This window comes from Anopheles marshallii, chromosome 2 (assembly GCF_943734725.1).
Source record: "Anopheles marshallii chromosome 2, idAnoMarsDA_429_01, whole genome shotgun sequence".
Lineage (NCBI taxonomy): Eukaryota > Metazoa > Arthropoda > Insecta > Diptera > Culicidae > Anopheles > Anopheles marshallii.
The window spans coordinates 54,402,208-54,420,146 of record NC_071326.1 but is presented as its reverse complement, the minus strand read 5'-3'; the positions used below and the strand labels follow the sequence as shown (position 1 = coordinate 54,420,146).

General features: G+C 43.4%; 1 protein-coding gene across 1 annotated transcript in view; it reads left to right on the top strand.

Annotated features, from left to right (window-relative positions):
• Positions 1-17,939, top strand: part of LOC128718157 (rho GTPase-activating protein Graf) — a 111,931-nt gene that overhangs the window by 10,614 nt on the left and 83,378 nt on the right. Inside the window, exon 4 of the mRNA XM_053811829.1 lies at positions 13,713-13,870. Coding sequence (XP_053667804.1) covers positions 13,713-13,870 — 158 coding nt within the window. The remainder of the gene's footprint in view (positions 1-13,712; positions 13,871-17,939) is intronic.

Below are 17,939 nucleotides of genomic sequence, written 5' to 3'. Positions count from 1 at the left end.
TCCGTTTCAGGTGGTGGTGCTGCTTCACACCAGCCTCCCATATACCGCCAAAGTGCGGACTTCGAGGTGGTATGAACGACAAGTTAATACCCTTGTCGGCGCAATAATTGGTGATCTTCATCGTGGCGCACCCGTTTTGGAACATACGCCAAAGCTCGTGCAACTCCGTTTTGGCTCCGATAAAGTTGGTTGGATTGACAGAGCGTATTATTTTCGGGTATCCTCGACGGTTGGTGCAAGCATCCGAAGGCATCCGTCGTCAAATCCGAGACTAATTCCAAGTGTACGGCTCGAGTTTGCAAGCATACGAACAAGCACACATATGCCTTCGTGATTTGTGGCTTGCGAGTTGTTGATGACTTTATCAAGAAGGGACCGGCGTAATCCACACCGGTATTCGCAAAGACAGGTACTGGCTGGACACGATACGACGGCAAGTCACCCATCATCTGCGTCGTCTTCAATGGGTTTGCCTCGAAGCACACGATACATGTTCGTATTACCTTTCGGATGGTAGTCTTCACGTTCAGTGGCCAGTACCGTTGACGTACAACTGCGCGCAGGCCTTTTTGCCCGATGTGTAAATTGTCGTTGTGTAGTTCGAGAACAAGTGCTTCGGTGACAGGATGCTTAGCTGGCAGCAGCATCTGGTGACGACTATCGTACGGTATGAAAGCTCGCTTGATTGTGCCCCTTACTCGTAAGATGCCATCGTCGGGATCTAAAAACGCCTTAAGTCCATTTAGTCGATGGTTTTTGTTTGCACCGTCCATCAGCGTGAGGATTACTGACTGGAAAGCTTCGAGTTGAACCATCCGCACAATTACGTACGTCGCTGTACGCATCTCTATTGCTGTGAGTCGACCCTTTACTAACTCCGTTTTGCGTGACTTGATGCGCCTAACAAAACGCACCAAGTAGGCCATACTCTTAATCATTTTTGTAATACTGCTCAACTTTTCAAAAATCGCGAAACGTTCGAAAGGAACAGTCATTGTCAACGCCACTCCAGATCACATTTCTGGTAGCTCGTTGTCTGGTATTTCCAATTCGTCCGCATTCTTGGCGATGAGTTGCAGGGGCCACGGTTGCCACCACATCGTTGATTTAATCAATTTCTTAGGTGTTACTCCACGCGAAATAAAATCAGCTGAATTCTCGTAAGTAAAAATAAAATGCCATTGGAATGATTGGTCGAGTTGTTGAATTTAACTTACCCGATTTGAAACGTACGTCTGCAGGAGCTCCGCGGGTTTCTTAAACCAAGATAAGACGAATTTTGAATCAATCCATAGATGGACAGACTCAATTTGAAGCTCCGTGGCATTCAGGAACTTCACGACCATTCTAGCTAGTAACAGTGCCGCCAGTAGTTCAGCTCGAGGGGTCGTAATGGCCTTCTCCTTCGGATTCCGCTTCTGCGGTAGAATTCTGGACTCACTGCAAATCAGTTGCATCTTGCACTTCTCGTTAACAAAGGAACCCTTACGTACACCATAGGCTTGATCGGATGCGTCAGAGAACCCTTGCAGTTCCAACTTGAACACATCCTTCCAGGAAATCCGTTTTGGAACTCGGATTTCCCTCAGCGCTGTCATCTCAGTTCGAAAGATTTTCCACCTTCATTTGGGACTGGGTCATCCTTTCGATTTGCAGTTCGCCGACCCCTCGTAGAATCCGCTTGGCGTATTTAGTTACTGGCCCAAAGAACCCAAGCGAATCCAAAATCTTGGCCAGTTCACTCAGAAGTCTTCTCCGAGTCATTTTTTCTAGGTTGTCAAAGTCAGGAACGGATACCGAGAACAATCCTCAAATGGATTCCATGTTACGCCCGACGTAATGATCCTTTGCAGCTTGCTTTAGCGCCATGGTTGCTTGGAATGGAGAGGGTCCCAAGCTGTTCGGAAACAGATTCAGCGTAAACTTTGCTGCACTTACACAAATACGCTATTTTAAAATAATGAAGTTCAAAATTTGGTCCGCTGACCGCACTGCTAGAGTTCCTCTCAAAAAAGTCCCATTTCCTTCTCCTACAGGCAAATATATCCCTCTCGCACAGTGGTGCTCCTTCGGTCCCCGACTCGTGACATCTTTCGCTCTACCATTGGCAAGTTTTCGCCTCCCAGGGGTCCTGAACGCCTGAACATTCCCCGGCCCGTAACACAGTCTGGCTTCGGACTGGAGTTACTCTCTGTCTAGTTCAAGGACCGCGAGTTTTCCTGTTGCTCTTCGATATCGACCGTTGTTGGTCCCATCTTTCGAGAAGATCGGTTCCTCTACAACACCGCGGACCCAGTTCTTCTGGTTGTCGTCATCCACGATGTAGATCAGGTCTCCTGCTTCCAGTGGCTTCGTCTCTCCATACCATTTGGTTCTTGGGTTGAGGTTCGGCACGTACTCCTTTATCCATCTATTCCATAGTTATTTGACAACTGTTCAGTTCGCAGGTAGTCATCCTTCAGAGCCCCTTTTATATCGGTCGTAGGCATGTTTCGAGAATCACTCGAGGAATACCCCCTGAGGAAGAGATTTGGTGTTAGGGCTGCCTCGTCTCCATCTTGTTGAACAACCGTCGTCAGGGGTCGCGTGTTGATCAAGTCTTCCGGCTCTACGATCACTGTTTGCAGGATTTCATCAGTAAGTCGCCGTCCGTCGTCTAACACGGTCATCGCTGTCTTCACAGATCTTACTAGACGTTCCCACACGCCGCCCATGTGGGGGGCAGCTGATGGATTGAAAGTCCACTTCGTCCTGAAAGTCCACATTGGTGAATTGATCGTGCAATCGTGCTTGTTATCTCCTTACTAGCTCCTTGAAAATTTGTTTGTTGTCCGAAAAAATTCTCTGGGCCAACCACGTCGCCCGATAAATCTACGAATCGCCATCAGACACGCTTGAGTGGACAGCCCATGCTCCACCTCCAGATGTACGGCTCGAATACAGGTGAAAAGTACGATCCATCTTTTCTCATGTATGCGCCCCATCGTCACATCGAAGGGACCAAGAAAGTCTACTCCTGTAAAGTTGAATGGTCTCAAGTTCGGTGTCAGACGCTGAATCGGCACTGGTGCCATTCTCGGAAACTCGGGCTGGTTTCGGTTTATTTTGCACCATACGCACGAAGAAGACATTTTTCGAACTACAGCATCCACATGAGGTATATAGTATTGTCTTAGCTCGTTTTTTACCGCTTGGCGATACCCGTCTCCATACTTTTCGTGATAACTACGCACTATCATCATAGTGACAGGATGGTTGCTTGGAAGAATTATAGGGAAGCGAAGATCGAAAGGACGATGTTCTGCATTCGCAGTCCCTCCATTCTCAGGATACCGTGGGGATTCATTATGGTCGATAATTTGTATAGAGCGCTGGACTTTTCCAATGTGATCCATCTATTCGTCGGAAGCTTCTGATTTCTAGCTAGAATCTGATATTCATCCAAGAAACCCTCAATTTGGGCTTGTCGAATCCGCATCCTCTCTGCCTTTTCGTATTCCTCTTGTTTCAGTGGATTTTTCATACAATTTACCTTGTTGGTGATTATCAGTTGTTGTTGTCTTGGAGTTGCATGTACTGTTTCCACTGGTACACCTTTCGTTTTCCGCAAGCAATTAGAGGTGAAACGATAAACACAGGCAATGGTTCTTACTAGAACCGACCATTTTGAGAATCTCGAGACGTCGACTCTGAACTTTGGCTCTATCACACGACGTAGAAGTACGTAGTTCTTCCAGTGTATTGGCAGGCGGTATCTCTTCGCCTGGCCAAGATTCTTCATTCTCGTACAGGAATGATGGTCCATGTACCCAATCGCTTTCCGGTGTCATCGCCATCGAGCCATCGCCAATCACAAACGTTCGTCATGCAGAGAATTGCGCCTATACGAAACACAACGAACTGTTTATAACGTCGATGATCTGAACGTATCCACGACAAGACTACTTTCGCATCCGTCCAATATACTTCCTTCATGATGTTGAGGTTGTGATTCTTCTTCACTGTCTGCGCCTGTCGCGCTCCTAATACAGCCGCCAATAGCTCTAAGCGGGGAATCGACATTTGTTTTATCGGCGCCACTTTAGTACGACTCATAACTAGAGCGCATTTAACTTTGTTTCCGACAACTGCCCGTAAATAAGCCACACATCCGTAGGCTGAATCACTTGCATCTGAAAAGATGTGAAGTTGAATGTTTGATACTTCCGATGATTTAGCATTACCAAAGTAAGCCCTTGGGACACTCATAGATGCAACATTCTGTAGGAGACGAATCCAACGAAGCCATTTATTGTATCTTGTCCTATCGATCGTCGAGTTCCAGTCACAGCCATATATCTTGTATAATCATTTTTATCCATATGGTGATTGGGGCTATGAACCCCATTGGGTCAAACTGGGACATAACAAAACTGAATACTTTCCTCTTGGTAGGAATGTTAGTTCCAAAGGAATGCTCTACACTCTGTGCTTTTACCGTCATACCGAAATAGAAGCCGTCTTCTTGAGGATTCCATGCTACTCCTAGAACTCGTTCATGTTCCACAGTCTTGTCGATGAAAAAGTGTGATGTTGGCGTGGTTTTTTCTTCTAATGCCTCCAAAAACTTGCTGGAATTGGGCATCCAATTTCTTATTCGGAATCCGCCTTGTTCATGAACGAATCTAACTTCCTTGGCTAGGGTTATAGCTTCTTCCACTGAGTCGACACTGTCGTAGTAAACATCTACATAGTGATGTTCTATAATAGCCTTTGCTGCCCTCGGAAAGTTTACAGAATGCTCTTTTGCGTTAAGAATCTTAACGTATTGTGCCGAGCACGGCGAATAAGTTGCTCTGAACATCAAGCACATATTTTTCCATATAGGAAGCGTTGAGCTTATTGACATATTCCAAGCACCATATATCCAAGCTCGTATCAACAGTTGATGAAACATTTCCTGCAGATCGCCCCCGAACGCCACAGATTTCTCTCGGAAACGGCAAACCACTTTTGGTAATGGTACCAACAAGTCTGGCCCCTTCAACAGTTCGGAGTTAAGAGATACTCCTCCTACTGCTGCGGTAGCATCCCAGATCAGTCTGACTTTATCAGGTTTCTTGGAAGTTTGAACAACATTCAACGGGAGATACCATATTTTATTACCTGGATATTATTTTACTCTTGCTGAATTTGTCTTCTTGGCGATTAACATCATTCGTCCAGCAGATTATTAAAGGCTCGATTTCACCATTTGCTTCCAAGGCGTTTGCCAAACTCTCTTCAATGAACGTAGCCGACGAGCCTTCATCGATGAACGCCATAGTGTCCACTTGATTATCTCCGTTGTAAAGGGTTATCGGTAAACTTCTAAAAAGAATATCGGGGTTATTTTGTTCACTTACGTTTTGAACTTGCAGTACTGTTTTGACTCGGTGTAATAACGGGTTATGAAACTCCGTGCATCCAGCTACATTGCAGTGGCGGGAAGTAGTGCATTGTTCGTTGCATCCTTTTCTTAAACACCGCTCGCAGAGCCCTAGACTATCCTTGGTTTTAATCTTCTCTGTAGGACTCTTTTTTTTTAAAGTAAAACAGTTTTTTAGAACATGACCCGATTTATTACATACCCAACATTTCCATCTGGATTCGCTCGTAGTGTTGTGGACCTGTACACATTCTCGTTTTTTATTTGTATTTCGCGATGATTCAGGTTGCGTTGTTCTAAACCCCAGCACTTCGTTGGCCTCTCGCATTACTTCTTGTAGATAGCTTGTAAACAGGGCCAGCATATGACCGGTTTTATCCTTCTTGTAGCGGACCCACTCTCTTTGGTCGCTAGTTGGTAATTTTCCAATCAATTCCTCTACTAGTAGCGGATTATCAGCATGTTCAGTTAGTTCACAAGCAGTAATGTGTTCATTGAGTTGCTTAACCTTCAAGCCAAACTTTATAAAGGTTTCTAAGTGGTTTGCGCTTGGAGCCGGTACTTGACGCACTTGTTGTAGAAGGGATTTCAATACTTGTCCAGGACTTCCGTAGAGTTCCTTCAGATCCTCGATGACTTGTGGAACATATTCAGGACGGATTAGATATCCTTTAACTGATTCTAGCGCTTCACCTTCTGAACATTCAATCAGACGAGTTAGGTTCTCAATATTCGTATACCCGCAAGCTTTGGTGGGATTAACATAACTACTATAAAACAACGGCCAACGATCTGATTCTCCGCGAAACGCGGCAGTTTTTTGTTAACCACTTTTCGTGCTGCCGATTGTGCAGGCGATAGATCATCGATATCGCCGATTGATACGTTCGGAGTAGATGCCGCAGCTTTTCCTGATTCCCTTTGCACCTTCTGTAGTTCTTCTTTAAACCGAACCTCACACATGCGTAACTCCTTTTCATGGCTTATTTGCATCTCATACAGTTGTTTTTGGAGAGCCATTTCCTTTTCATGTCGGGCTTTAAGCTCTGATAGACATTTATCAAATTCTTGTTGGCTTTCCATAGTTAACTGTTTCTCTTCTTCCAGCTCCAACGAGCGCATCAGTTGTTGTGTCGACCTTTTTGTTTTCGGCATTTTGAATCTAGAGTTTAGCATGAGTTCAGAAACTTATGTCTTTCACCCTTCACGACGCTCACCAATCGAGCCTAATTCAGCATTTTCGCCGAATCCTACACATTACCACATATGGCAATCTTGTGCACTCCAGTCATTCACAGCATTCACCAAATTCCTTTTCCTTGACGCTCACTGTTGTACAAATAAGCATTTTCGCCGAAATCAGTTTCTTCACTCTGACACACGACGTTCTTGTGCGCTCAAGCCCTAGGATTCTCTGAATTTCTTTTACTTGACGCAACACGCTTGGCGTTCAAATATGGAACTTCGATCCGCAGAACACAACTCATTTATTATTGCAGCTATCTCTATTTTCTGATAAACTGCACATTCCCGCTACCGGGTTTATGAGCATACACTTTACACAGCGGCACAAAGCCTCTTTTGTCTTTCGTGAGAACGCTTAATCTGCGTGAACTTTCCCCTACGAACAAACCCGAAAACAGTTTCACTTCTCCTTTTTCCGCTCACGAATCCAAAACAGTCTTCACCACGGCCCGAAGCTATGGGGCTTTGGGGCACTGCTAGAGTTCCTCTCAAATAAGCCCCCTTTCCTTCTCCTACAGGCGAATATATCCCTCTCGCGCAGTGGTCCTCCTTCGGTCCCCGACTCGGCTCGGAGCTTAGTTGTCGTGCTTGAAGGCCTCAGCACGCAAGATACGCCTAGATAAAACATCGACCCTGGGTCCTCGTTCGGTGCTTCCTCAATCTCGCACATGTGTCCGAGTTTTTCGAACTCTCGGATGAACTGCGAGTATTGCTCCTTTACGTCGGGCTATTTGTCGAGTTTTCGTTCCAGAGCAAAAAAACGTCGCAGCGCCGTTTCACGCGAGTCTCCTAGCTCGTTTTTGCGTTCGTTGAAGGGATGTCGGACCACATACCGACCATCCTCAGTTCGCTCGTGAGCGTATTGGTAATGTTCCAGACACACCTCCTCGTCCGCCTTCGGAGAAGAGCGGAGCTTGTTGAAGGATTCTATCTTGTAGAATTTCCTCAGCAGATCGATGAGCGGTTCATCGTCAGTATGGCAGTGTGCGCGAGTTAGCGAAACTATCACTTCGGATCGTAAAGAAGTTAAAAGAGACGAAAGCTTCCTTCTTCTAAGGCGGTTAGGCTGAGAGTGTCGTCCTTTTGTTTTATTCCGATTTAAATATAGGTTTTGTGTTCAAAAGGGATCAGGTGATGAAAGGAAGCATATACATGAAGGACGTAGATAACGGTGATCGTCCGGATGACGATCTTGTGTTGGTTTAGGCCTGATACCGTTGAAGAGATGCAGAATCCGGTATGGACGCTCGATCGACTATGTTGGTTTAGGTCTGATAGGCTGGGCATACACGTACGTCCACTGGACGCCCGAAATCCACGAAGTCATACAAAAATTCAAAAAAATTGGGTCCTTCCGTGGACGCGTCCACAAGACGTCCACAAAGCACGAAGTGAAAGAGGTATCGGAAATAATTTTCTCGAGAGCAGATCAGCAGACTTGCTCTCACCCGCTTACGCAGCCTTGCTGTTGTAGAGTAAAAAGGATGGATTGAAAAAAGGTGGGTTATGATCGAACCGCTGTGAGAACTAGGAAGAAATGCATTGTTTCATTGTCTTCACCACGGCCCGAAGCTATGGGGCTTTGGGGCACTGCTAGAGTTCCTCTCAAATAAGCCCCCTTTCCTTCTCCTACAGGCGAATATATCCCTCTCGCGCAGTGGTCCTCCTTCGGTCCCCGACTCGGCTCGGAGCTTAGTTGTCGTGCTTGAAGGCCTCAGCACGCAAGATACGCCTAGATAAAACATCGACCCTGGGTCCTCGTTCGGTGCTTCCTCAATCTCGCACATGTGTCCGAGTTTTTCGAACTCTCGGATGAACTGCGAGTATTGCTCCTTTACGTCGGGCTATTTGTCGAGTTTTCGTTCCAGAGCAAAAAAACGTCGCAGCGCCGTTTCACGCGAGTCTCCTAGCTCGTTTTTGCGTTCGTTGAAGGGATGTCGGACCACATACCGACCATCCTCAGTTCGCTCGTGAGCGTATTGGTAATGTTCCAGACACACCTCCTCGTCCGCCTTCGGAGAAGAGCGGAGCTTGTTGAAGGATTCTATCTTGTAGAATTTCCTCAGCAGATCGATGAGCGGTTCATCGTCAGTATGGCAGTGTGCGCGAGTTAGCGAAACTATCACTTCGGATCGTAAAGAAGTTAAAAGAGACGAAAGCTTCCTTCTTCTAAGGCGGTTAGGCTGAGAGTGTCGTCCTTTTGTTTTATTCCGATTTAAATATAGGTTTTGTGTTCAAAAGGGATCAGGTGATGAAAGGAAGCATATACATGAAGGACGTAGATAACGGTGATCGTCCGGATGACGATCTTGTGTTGGTTTAGGCCTGATACCGTTGAAGAGATGCAGAATCCGGTATGGACGCTCGATCGACTATGTTGGTTTAGGTCTGATAGGCTGGGCATACACGTACGTCCACTGGACGCCCGAAATCCACGAAGTCATACAAAAATTCAAAAAAATTGGGTCCTTCCGTGGACGCGTCCACAAGACGTCCACAAAGCACGAAGTGAAAGAGGTATCGGAAATAATTTTCTCGAGAGCAGATCAGCAGACTTGCTCTCACCCGCTTACGCAGCCTTGCTGTTGTAGAGTAAAAAGGATGGATTGAAAAAAGGTGGGTTATGATCGAACCGCTGTGAGAACTAGGAAGAAATGCATTGTTTTTTGTGATTGAAATGTTTAAACAACACAAACTTATTGCGACGCAATTCCCGATATTATGGAAAAATATTATTTTTTTTTATTAACTCTTTATTTGCAATGGTTTGTCTGAAACCTACATAAAACATGTAATTATACGAACAAATTTTAGACTAGGCAAAATAAGCACTCAAAAGTGTTCGGTATTACTGTTTTTTTTTACATTTACCGGCAGAAATAGAAGGTTTAAATATTCGTATTATCATAAACCATTTCCAAAACAACCATTAGTTTCACAGAAGAATGTTTATCGATTTCTACAACTCTTTTTTGTCTAACGTCAGTATGTACACGTATTCGTTTAGTTCAAAACGTAAAGAAAATGTTTATGAAAGGAACTAAGGGGAAAGCTCCTAGATCCTCTTTGAACTTTACGTATGATTTTCTTTCTTTCTATTAGAATCTATTAGAACTTTCTATTAGAATGACGCGTACGGAGCATACGGACTGATCGGACGACAATTGTGTCTCGCTTGCACGTACTGTAAAGGATAGGCGTTTATGTTCGGATTTGCACGAAGTTCGATGTGGACGTGGACGTCCCGTGTGGCTGGGCACACACGGTACCTTTATCATAACTGTATGCCACTGTCCGTGTCGCACTGTACCATGCCGCTGATGACGCCATTGTAATCCTGTCACAGCCCGTGTGATTCTTTAATCTTCATCTGAAACACTTAAAACCGAAACATAAGATCTAAATTAGCAGCGAAGAATATGTGTTGAACATTATTGAATGCTTTGACTTACCCTTCGAAATGATATTCACTGATATTTTACAACATTTCACTCCAAAATCCGACGCTTCCATCTAGCACTATCTTCAAACAAATTTTGCCGACTAAACGAGGACTGTGTGCATGTGTGTGTTCTTCATTTGATTCTTGCATTTTTTTTTGGGCTCGTTGCGGTGGATGATCGGAAATTGAGCTCGGAGCTAATGTACACCAACACATCAGCAAAAATACTCTTCGCGGCACCCGAAAGGCCAAAATCACTCAATTAGAGCGAGAGGATACGATGATAAAACGAGAGGTCAATATAAAATCATCGGTTTTTGTCACTCGAAAAACCGTATGCTTCTATAAGAATGACGCTTAAGGAGCATACGGGCTGATCGTGCGATAACCGCATCCTTTTTACTCTACAACAGCAAGCTTGCGTAAGCGGGTGCGCAGTGGGGAAAATTGTACGCAAATCCATACATAATATATTCAACTCTTGTTACCTTTAATTATGCTGGATATTGCAATAGTGAATTGTGATCAGGTGCGGCGCAAACTGAAGATGAATACTGTTCCCACACTGCTTCACAAGGAACTTTTCAATCCTTTCGTTTCGGCTGGTGATATGGGCAGATCCTTCGGCGCACTCGTTAACTTCATTCACACTGCACTCATCAATTATGAACTGATGATGAACAACTGCACAATGATTAACTGCAGATTATGCTGCTCATTTCACTTATGATGAATGATGACTGTTATCACCGTCCTGTTATCACGAGAAACTGCTCGATCCTCTCGAGTGTTTTGATGACAAGGATAACTGCGCATTTGGTGTATCAATCCATCGTCGACGCTCATACGGTCCGAATATGTGTTGTTCAATTGAAAGATGAAGAAAGCTGATCACATACTAGCTACGATTGATCGTGTATAATTTGTAATCGTTCTCACTTACCGTGATCGATCAGGGAATAAATTCGTAGCACATCACAACACTTCAGCAAGATGACACTCTGCAGAATGAAGCCTTTCTGCCGTGTGCCAAATCGTCACACACATACACACATAGCGGATATCCATGTGAGAATCAAACGTAAAGCGAAGCGGTGTGCAACTTGAGCGTTGCCGTGGTGACATAAAGAGGACGAACGATCACCGCAATAGGTGGGAGAAAGACAGCATGAACCAGCGTATACAAATCTTGGATGAAAGTACGCGCTAGTGAGTTTCCGCGGAAGTGAAACTAGCGGAAACGGTGGAATCGCATACAATCTTCCCCACTGGGCTACGTAATTCATTCAAGTTGCATGCAATAAAACAATTGGACGTATTGAACGAAACGTATTGGTGACCAGGCCATGTCAGCACGACGTGCTCAACATTAAGAGCGGGCCAAAGAAGAAGAAGCAATAAAACAATGTAAAGGTAAAAAACTGAAATGAAAACTATTCTACCCAGAACAGTTTATATTGTTTTCATGTTTGTTTTTTACAGTGTACCACCCACCTGACAAAAACCGATGATTTTATATTGACTTCTCGTTTTTTCATCGTTTCCTCTCGCTCTAATTGAGAGATTTCGGCCGCTCGGGTGTCGCAAAGAGTACTTTTTTTATGTATTGGTGTACAATTAGCGGTCCGAACGATCCGAGCTCAATTTCCGATCATCCACCGTATCGAGCCCATAAAATGCAAGAATCGAATGAAGAACACACACACGCACACAGTCCTCGTGCAGTCGACAAACTTTGGTTGGAGACAGTGCAAGATAGACGCGCTCAATTTAAAACGATGAAACGATGAAAGAAATCCTGAACAAAGACCTTGATTGTTAGGCTGGGCACACACGTACGTCCACTGGACGTCCGAAATCCACGAAGTCATACAAAAATTCAACAAAATTGGGTCCTGCCATGGACGCGTCCACAAAGCGTCCACAGTGTACGAAGGGAAAGAGGAATCGGATATAATTCTCACTCATAGCCGGATATCCATGGGAGAATCAAACGCAAAGCGAAGCGGTGTGCAACTTGAGCGTTGCAGTGGTGACAGAAAAAGGACGAACGATCACTGCAATAGGTGGGAGAAAGACAGCATGAACCAGCGTATACAAATCTTGGATGAAAGTACACGCTTGTGGGTTTCCGCGGAAATGAAACTAGGGGAAACGGTGGGATCGCATATAATTTTCCCCACTGGGTATTGCGGTGATCGTTCGTCCTCTTTCTGTCACCACTGCAACGCTCAATTTGCACACCGCTTCGCTTTACGTTTGATTCTCACATGGATACCCGCTATGTGTGTGTGTGTGACGATTTGACACACGGCAGAAAGGCTTCATTCTGCAGTGTGTCATCTTGCTGAAATGTTGTGCTGTGATGTGCTACGAATTTATTCCCTGATCGATCACGGTAAGTGAGTGCTGTTATAACAATACACGATCAATCGTAGTTAGTAAGTTTTAAGCTTTCTTCATCTTTTAATTACACAGCAAATAATCAGACCGTGTAAGCGCCGACGTTGGATTGATACACCAAATGCGCGGTTATTCGTGTCATCATTCATCATAAGTGAAATGAGCAGCATAATCTGCAGTTAATCATTGTGCAGTTGTTCATCATCAGTTCATAATTGATGAGTGCAGTGTGAATGAAGTTAACGAATGCGCGGAAGGATTTGCCCATGTCACCAGCCGAAACGAAAGGATTGAAAAGTTCCTTGTGAAGCAGTGTGGGAACAGTATTCATCTTCAGTTTGCGCCGCACCTGATCACAATTCACTATTGCAATATCCAGCATAATTAAAGGTAACAAGAGTTCAATATATATAGTGCAATTATGTCAAAAAAAAAAAAAACAATAAAATGTACGATCTCGCATTAAACCAAAACTTTCTTGAGGGTCGCTTTTCAATCCATCCGAAAGCACGCCTAGGGTAATGCGCATGTAGTAGTGAGAGCAGCGGCGCAACAAACGCACACAATGACAGCGCTTGGCTGTGTGAGTGGGTCTATTAAACTCTTAGAATGGTCCCCAAATCGTCCCATAATCGACCCTATTTTTTTATATGGGTTTGCATACAATTTTCTCCACTGAGAGCAGACCCAACTGATACAAAATGAACGAAAAATGAGCTCTGATGAACCAAACAGATGACCCAATCGAAAAAATTTGTAAAATTCTGAGGCCAAAAAAAAAATCATTTTTAAAGGGCTTGACATAACGAACGATAGCTCGTTCAGCAATCGTTCGCTGGAAACCATGCCAGTGTGTTAGTGGCCCCTTCTCTATCGTAGTTTCAGTCAATGCGGCTCGCGGTCTGAAAAGTCTGGAGACCTCTGTAATAGACCAACGATCAGTCGAATTATATCAATAAAAGAAAAATAAGCCATATTAACATGTCGCACGATTACATCGCAAGAACTGAGCGCATCGCGTATGCATGCGGCACCGCATGTGAATCGCATGTGGATTAATCGGATGCAGTACAAACCTTGGGAATACCGAAGCAGAGGAAGTTGCAGACGGATTGAGCTAAATGTGCTTTTTTTCTTTCAGTCATAAGAACCTTTTTGCAACAATGAACATAGTCGCTTCACACTGTAATTCGTTTCTTTAACTTTTTGTTTTAGGTCTTTCACGTGCGCAGCGAACATTGTCCAAAAGTTTGAATGAATTCAATTTTGAATGCATAGGCTCTACGCAGACCGATGATGAACAAGTTATAGCGGAAAGTTTAAAACAGTTTAGCAAATTAATATCTTCAATTGAAGAAGAACGCGATAATATGGTGAGTACTGAAGTATTTAAAAATAATGAATTTAATAGTCAGTTTTCGTCAACCGGAATATCATTGAGTGAGTTAATTGAGTTGATCCTTATAACATTAAAGTACTAGGTAAATGTTTTCCGACTAGCTAATCGGCTCGGCAACAGAAAAATTCGGAGTGTACGCAAGCTCTATGATGGATACAAAGAGTTTCCTTCCCAATAGCTTGTCCTTGTTTATTTTTTTAAAATTCATTATATTATGAAACAGTTTGAAGAAAACAATCTGCTAACATGGCAACTTCCCGATTTAATATGCAAAATCTAGTTTAATTCATCGAATATATTTATTTTTAACTATCACACGTTTATCGGGGAACTATGTAGGAATCGTTATCACAAAAGGTAACGGAATGGTTTTTGGCGAATGATTGATCGTTATGTCAAACCTTTAAAAGTGAATGTATTTTGCGTTACAATTGTACGAATTTTACAGATTTGATAATCTTTTTATTTCAGAGTTCATTTTGATACATCCGTGGTAATTTTACCTCATTCAGTGATATTATTTTTCCAGTTGGGTCCTCAATAGTCATGGGTGCACCCACAGTTCCAATCCGGTTCCGGCTAGTGTGAATCCTGTTCCGATTCCGGAAAAAAAAACCGTCAGTTCGGTCTGGAACCGTTTGAAATCGTTTATAACCGTCTAGATTCCGGAATGTCCGGAACGGTCGGAACAGTCCGGAAACGTCGGAACTGTTTGGAATCGTCCGGAACCGTTGGAATAGTCTAGAATCGTTGAAAGCATCGGAACCGTGCAGAACCATTGGAAACCTCCGAATCATCGGAATCATTTACTTCGTACGGAATCGTCAAAATCATGGTTGACTCATGGACTGGGCACCCACGGACATCCACGGGCATTCCAACATCCACAATATCATTGAAAAATTAAAAAAGGTTCCCGCCTGACGGCACTGACTTGTACTGACCAACTGATTTTTATAGACTATATCGTACTGACTGGACTGATTTGTACTGACTGACCGAACGATTTAAACTGATCGAATTACTTATTCTGTGTTACTAAAAGATCATTAAACTGGTTCTACTTCAATAACTAACGGTACTTCTCAGGAAGTATACTATCAGTATTGATCTGCACTGTGCTCACTATCAATACTGATCATATTGTAGTATAGTTGAAAAAAAAAAAGATATTGGCATGGTTTACGGCGAACGATTGCTCACGAGCTATCCCAAGCGGTCTTTTCGCAGCCATTTCGGAATAAAACGGGACCTTTTTAGGACGTCCTAAATAGGTCCTATTTATACTCCAAAGGAAGCAAATTGGACCTGACGCGAAATTTGTCAGGGGGAGCAAAAAAAATTTTGGAAGCTTTTCGTTGCGATTGTGATAGTGCAATAAAAAGTTCCAATTTTTTGTCCAGTCGGAAATTTTAAAAATTAATTTCTTTTCGGTTTATGCTCTCTATCTTCGGTCTGTTCTATCTAGTGCATTACGCCTATCTGTGCTAGCGCTCGTTAGTACTGTTTTTTCTTGCACGTTTCGGCGCAGGTGGAAGTGCGTGTGGAGTGTAGAGGAGTGTGGCAGATGTTTTTTCCTTCGTGATCAGCTGTTGGGAGAACGAGTAGAGAACTTATGTTTACAATTTACCTCAAGTCGCCGTCGAATCGATGTTGCCACGGAATCCTAGTCAGAGGGTACACAACCGCGTCGAGTTTTGTTTTATGTAGTCAGTGCTTCGAGTGTTGTGTGTGAATGCAACTTTGGTGAAAATACATTTCGGTCGTTTGATCAAATGTGTCATGATGCGCAAGTAGGCTTTAACGCGATAAGCAAAAAATAAGTGCGATGCGCATTGAAGATGTAAATATTTCAATGATGCAATGTGTGGTAATTCGGAGGTTTCAGTCTGATATTTTGATCTTCACTTACACGTTGGATAATTAAAACCAAATTATTTCAATTCGTTTTATTTATTAATTCACATCGCGTAGCGCAGGGATAAAATTCTTCAGTCGTTCCTTCTCCGATACTTCTTTACCACTGCTCTCCCGCGCTTCTTCGGTGTTTTTCCTCGTGTCGCGACATTTCCCCTCTTCTGACAGTTCGCCTACTGTCAATTTTCTTGATGATGGCCGCGCGCGTTACACAATGATTTTAGAAGGATATGCTCGGTAAGGTTTTGTCAGTGTTTGAGAACAATCCCTTGAATTTGTTATTGTCCTACGGTTGAAGCAATGACAATCGAACATTCCTTCTTATAAAATGTTGATACAAGAAACAGCACTAGAAACAGATTTTGAATGCCATCATGCAAATAGGTGCTGCAGTTGCATTACGATGCAAGGAAGTAAACTATTGATGATATTTGATGATTGATGTCGAAGAGGAAAAAGAGACTACTGCAGGTTTAACATGGTTTCTTTCCATTTTACTCCGAATTATATTCGACGACCGATCTGGCTGGTAACAATTTGTGTACCGTGTTAGTCGTTATTGGTTGAGCCTGAAACAAACGTGTAAAGATGTATATGCGTGCGCACGAAGATAACGGTACTTATGCGCATAAGGTACAGTACCGCACAAAGAAGGTCTAGATGGATCATGGAGTAAGTTTTCGCAGATGTTAACAAATCGTATATCGAGAGTAAACTATTACTGCTAGTTTGTTCGGATTCCTATCAGATAGCATAGTTGAGGAAAAAGCGTGTGTGTTCGGTCTTACTAGAACCAATGTTTTTTGTTGATGTCATGAAGCCTTCAGGTGTATGGTGACATACCATGTTCGTTTTCTTTCCTTTCATGAAATCATAACAGGAGGTGATTGTGGGTGAGGGGCATAGACGGGAGCATGTTGGTAGACCTTTCATTGGCCCAGAAGGATTTAGTAGTCTTAAACATGTTTTTATATTTTGCATAGATAGCTTGATGGATCTGTTCGGCATGGAATAAGATTCAGTTAAATAGTGATCCTATCAATCCATCGGTAACGTCCTACCGATGAAAAATTGACTGATTTAAAAAGGACGACCTCACCGTACTAGCGTACCGTAAGCGTAATGTTTACAAAAGCCTGTAGCTTTTCATGTAGCGCTACAAGTCTATGAACCAATTTGGCGCCGCCTTGCTCGCAATGCATTTCTGATTAAAAAGTCAGTATCAGTCTATGGATAGTCTTTTGCCTTGGCGATCAACTGTCTCTACGTGTTGGATAAATCATCCGTCAGAGGTTAGGAAGTAAACAGTTATGTTCATCGCTTGTGAGCGCTGTTTGGAGGAATTTTTTTTCTCAGTAAAATGTTATCCTTTAGCAGACCCAAACCTTCAGTCACTGCTTGAGAAAGCTACCTATATGCGCACATTCGATTGGCCTGAGCAGAACCTGACGTATAATAAAGTTTACAAACAAGATGAGTCCTTCAACTAGTGATGAGAAGTTAGAGGTGGATCGGTTGATCCGATCCGATCCAGGCTTGAAAAATCTGATCCAATCCTATAATATGGGATCAAATGATCCGGGATCACTGTTGAATAGCGCTTTTGATCCCAAGCGATCCGGGACCATCGTTGCATGGAAAAGGTGATGCCTTGTATGGGGATTGTGATCCCTAGCGATCCGGGATCATCGTTGCATGGACATAGCTCTCTCGCCTGCATTAAACAATCAAGGTCTTTGTTTAGGATTTCTTTCATGTTTTCTTTCGATCTTATTCTGCAGTGATGTTCACTAAATTCGTTACCCGTAACAAATATCTTTATTTTTCCTTGTTTCATACAATTTTTTCACATTTCTTGTGCAATATTTTTTACACAATGACACGAAAATAACACCTATCGAAATGATATCCACTGATATTTCACAATATTTCACTCCAAAATCGAACGCGTTCATCTTGCACTGTCTTCGAACAAAGTTTGATTACTGGACGAAGACTGTGTGCGTGTGTATGTTTTTCGTATACTTCCCCAACAAGCAATCGGGGTGAATTTCGAGTGAATTTTGAGCTCTGGTCCGACAGCGGCCCGATGGAAGTCATTATATGGCGAGATCCTGAGGGGTGCA